Genomic DNA, 4,330 nt, shown 5'->3' on the forward strand with positions numbered 1-4,330 from the left:
ACAACCTTTAACGTTAGACAATCTCACAAAATGTATTCACACCCTCCGCACAGGTTACCAGCCTCTCAGTACAGCCCGGACACTCGACGCCATGTTCATTCTAGCTTTTTTCGGCTTTCTTAGATGCTCGGAACTCACCAGCTCTTCCAAATTCGATCCAAAAATCAACCCGACCGTCTCAGACCTAACCATACTCGATAGCGAAACAATTTCCTTCTTAATCAAACAAAGCAAGAGAGACCAAGCCAAGAAAGGTCACTTTATCTACATCTTCAATCTCTCTCCTCCAATCCAACCATACCAGTCCATCTTCGAGTACCTCCGCCTTAGGAATTCTCAGGCTAAACTCCCCCACGAACCACTATTTTTAGATGACTCCAAAAAACCCGTCACTCGCTTCTGGTTCCAAAAACACCTCAGATCCGTCCTGCAATTATCGGGCATCCCAGCAAAGAATTTCTCCAGCCATTCCTTTCGCATTGGGGCAGCAACATCAGCAGCCCAAAAAGGCCTCTCCAAGCAGCAGATCCAAACTCTAGGAAGATGGTCTTCATAAGCTTACCAAAGCTACATCAGAACCAACCAGTTTCACATCAAAAAACCCCACCAAACCCTCATTGGTCATCAAACCATCTAACGTAATCACCCGGTGTAAAAAAAAAACAAAAAAACTTTTTTACCTTTTCCATCCTACGGTCGGCGAGGCTTACCCGTCCGATGCTGTGAGTATTGAGCTCCCATCGGATGCCGGCGAGAGCCTCCCGACTAGACAACCTTACCTTTTCCATTCTACGGTCTGCGAGGCTCACCCGTTCGATGCCGTGTGCTCCCGTCGGATGTCGGCGAGAGCCTCCTGACCAGACAACCTTACCTTTTCCATTCTATGGTCAGCGAAGCTTACCCGTTCGATGCCGTGAGTATTGAGTTCCCGTCAGACGTCGGCGAGAGCCTCCTGGCCAGACAACTTTACATTTTCCATCCTACGGTCGGCGAGGCTTACCCGTTCGATGCTGTGTGCTCCCGTCAGACGTCGGCGAGAGTCTCCCGGCCACATAACTTTACTTTTCCGTTCGACGGTTGGCGAGGCTTAGCCGTCCGACGCCATGAGTCTCGACCTCCCGCCGAACGCTGTCAGAACCCTCTCAGCTAACCTCAATTCTTTTCCCCCCCGCCTGGCGAGGCTTACCCGTTCGATGTTCTGAGTCTGATACCCCATCGGATGCTGCGAGAGCCCTCCCAGTCGGGTTTTCCTTTTCTCTCTCCCCGCCCGGCGAGACTTACCCGTTTGATGCAGCGAGTATTGATCTCCCGTCAGATGTCGGCGAGAGTACTCCCGGTTGGGCTTCTATACTTGCCGCCCGCAAGCGAGACTTATCCATCCGATGCCGTGAGTATTGATCTCCCGTCGGGTGTCGCAAGAGTCCTCCTTGCCGGACGGCCCAAAGCCTTTTTATCTGCCAAACCGAGAGGACCCACACGTCCGTCGTCCTGAGTCTTGATCTCCAGTCGGAGGCTTCATGGGCCCTCTCGGTCAGCCATTTTTTGCCCTCTGCCCACTGATTAGCAGGGACCTGTCAGCCAGTAGGGCCCGTACGCCGACACCGCGAGCTATTCCAGTCGAGCCAAAACATCAGCCCCCACCAGTTCTCAGTGCTTATTTTGGGGGGTTCTTCAGTCTGGCGGCTGTCCTTTACTCAATTGCTTTTTGGGGGGTACTCTAGGTTCGGGCCATTCCCGAGCTCGGAGCCCTTCCCCGGACAGCACGCCAAATATGCATTACCATACTTCAGCTAATTATATGTAAGCGTGAACTCGTGAACTGCAGGAGGATGTGTTAAAAGTCTAATTCCTTTAAAAGTCCCACAGTAGTTCATTCGAGCCACACGACTAAACTTAAAGAGCTCTGTGTGCAAACAATCCAGCAGTGTTTAATATAAATGCCAGACACACTGCTGTTGATCAGACTGGACGCAAACAAGGCGTTCATGCTGATGAGAGGATCATACGCACATAATTATTTGCAACGGCTTTGAATGTGCCACATCCTGTTTTATAATATTAGTGTCACTGTTGAAGTCTTTTGTTTTAACTCAGCTGTTGCATAATGTGAAGAGGTTTTTGCACTGCATTTCATTCAGTGCATTCATTGCATTTCATTCACTTGCTTTGACAAAAAATACGTATTACCATATTGTTATTTTAAATACAATATATAAACCAGTAACTATTGTGATGTATTTTGTTGTATAAATAAAAAACAATAAATAATAATAATAATACCTATATATTATTTAATATTATTAAAATGTATTGATATTATTACTATGATTAGTACTACTACAGTTTATTTTATTTCCTATACATATATTTATATACACACACACACACACACACACACACACACACAAATAATTAAAAAAACATTGAAATATAAAACATATTATTATTAAAATGTATTATTCTTATTACTACTAATTGTATTTCCTGTGTGTATGTATGTATATATATATATATATATATATAATAAAAAATACAAAAATATATGCATTTTATATTAAAATGTATTATTTATTGTGTGTATATATACACACACACACATAGATAGATAGATCCTTAAAACTTGAAATTATTTGAATTTTAACGATATACAGTAAAAAGCAGTGGTCAAACCTGGTTGTTGTGTAACGTCGACTCTGCCCACTGATATACCCAGACTTTCACTTTGTCTTCCAAGACTCTCCCAGTCTGTTTGTAAATGCTGGCAGGCCGGACACCACGGAGCATAACTGATAAAACACATGAAACAGATTGATTCAATTACATGCATGCATAAAACATATTTAACTCGCTGCATGGTGAACCTAAAGGTGGGTTTAACCCTGATGATGTGAACATGTCCTCTGTAGGCCATTATTTACACAATAACAACCACAATATTTGTGCATAGAGATGCTTAATGCATAACATGAAGATTTGAAACGGTTTGCGTGCAATTATATATAATATTGCGGCAAAAAAGAGATTTATGACCACTTCCGGTTATAATACAACACACGTCACTGCAAAGCAGACATTGTTATTGTTATTATTTCGATACATTGTAACACTGTTGCAGCGCGCGGTAGATCAAAGCGTCATCGAATCGCAGCGCTATTAATCTGATAATTGACACATGAATCCTGCAGCTCGTGATCAGATGAGATCAGATCACACCACACATACTGTACTTACAATTTGATCATCCACTCGCCCTGCAGGATGAGCGTCCAGTTCGCGTCGGTCACCGTCAGCACATCACTAGCGTCCGTCTGAGCGATCAGTCGAGCCGCGAGCGTCAGGAACACAGCACAGATCCAGCAGGAGCTTCTGTCATATTTCTGCATGTCAGCGCGTCTCAGTCCCGCCATATTGCTGCTGCGGCGCTTTGAGCTCCACTCGACAGATGTGCAGGAAGCACCTCTGCAGCCTGTATACACACTCTACTAGTACCCTAATCTTCAATATATTTTTCATGTATTTAAATCATATTATATATTAAATATCATGTACAACATTTTTTGCCAATATATAAAAAAAAAATTATACTGAACATTGTGTATGTATTTTTGTTATATATATATATATATATATAATGTTTTTATTTTATAAAATATATTGCTGATTATGTGTCTATAAAAACCCTATTTTCAAAAACCTCCTGAAGAATTTCTCCTATTTTGGGTGTGTTATCTAATCTGTCCCACACACTGTGAATTAAAGGTGGATTTTATGAAGTTATGTTATTTCCCATATATGCAAGCTCTGTTCAGGGGCAGCCTTACATAACACATCACAGTATAACTCATAAAAACCTGCCTGTTTCATAAATAATATATAAGAAAAAATGCTCAGATGAGTTTTTTTCCTAATCAAAGATCAGTTTTATATTTTTGCTGCAGTTCTGTTAAATCACACCTGATCACACTGATGCTTAGATCAATATATAACAGACAAATTAATCTTTATGTACTTGCAAGGTGACTGCAGCACATAATAATAATAATAATAATAATAATAATAAAGATGATTTCTTGTAGGCTTCCCAGAAGTGGAACTGAAAAAAGACGCATGAATGTGGCCTATATCAATAGAAATATTGATCATATTGTTATCTGCCAATATTAGCATAGTATAGGCCTAATTATCATCACTTGTCTGTGATTGAAAGATTCATTAATTGAACATAAATTACATTTCATTTTCTAGAAATTGAAATCCTGCATGCCCTATTGTTTTGCTTGGGATAAATAAGCTTATAGATTAGTTTGTAAGAGATTAAAGATGAGGAGAA

At 41.3% G+C, this 4,330-nt stretch overlaps 1 protein-coding gene across 1 annotated transcript in view; it reads right to left on the reverse strand.

Annotated features, from left to right (window-relative positions):
* The window catches only part of LOC107663153 (thioredoxin-related transmembrane protein 4-like), a 12,602-nt gene extending 9,118 nt beyond the window's left edge, over nt 1–3,484 (reverse strand). Inside the window, exons 1-2 of the mRNA XM_016453315.1 lie at nt 3,232–3,484; nt 2,671–2,786 (exon numbers count right to left, since the gene is read on the reverse strand). Of these exons, the coding sequence (XP_016308801.1) occupies nt 2,671–2,786; nt 3,232–3,407 (292 nt within the window). The 5' untranslated portion in view covers nt 3,408–3,484. The remainder of the gene's footprint in view (nt 1–2,670; nt 2,787–3,231) is intronic.
* Nucleotides 3,485–4,330: the final 846 nt, after the last annotated feature.

Source organism: Sinocyclocheilus anshuiensis, unplaced genomic scaffold (genome assembly GCF_001515605.1).
Source record: "Sinocyclocheilus anshuiensis isolate Anshui unplaced genomic scaffold, SAMN03320099.WGS_v1.1 scaffold767, whole genome shotgun sequence".
NCBI lineage: Eukaryota > Metazoa > Chordata > Actinopteri > Cypriniformes > Cyprinidae > Sinocyclocheilus > Sinocyclocheilus anshuiensis.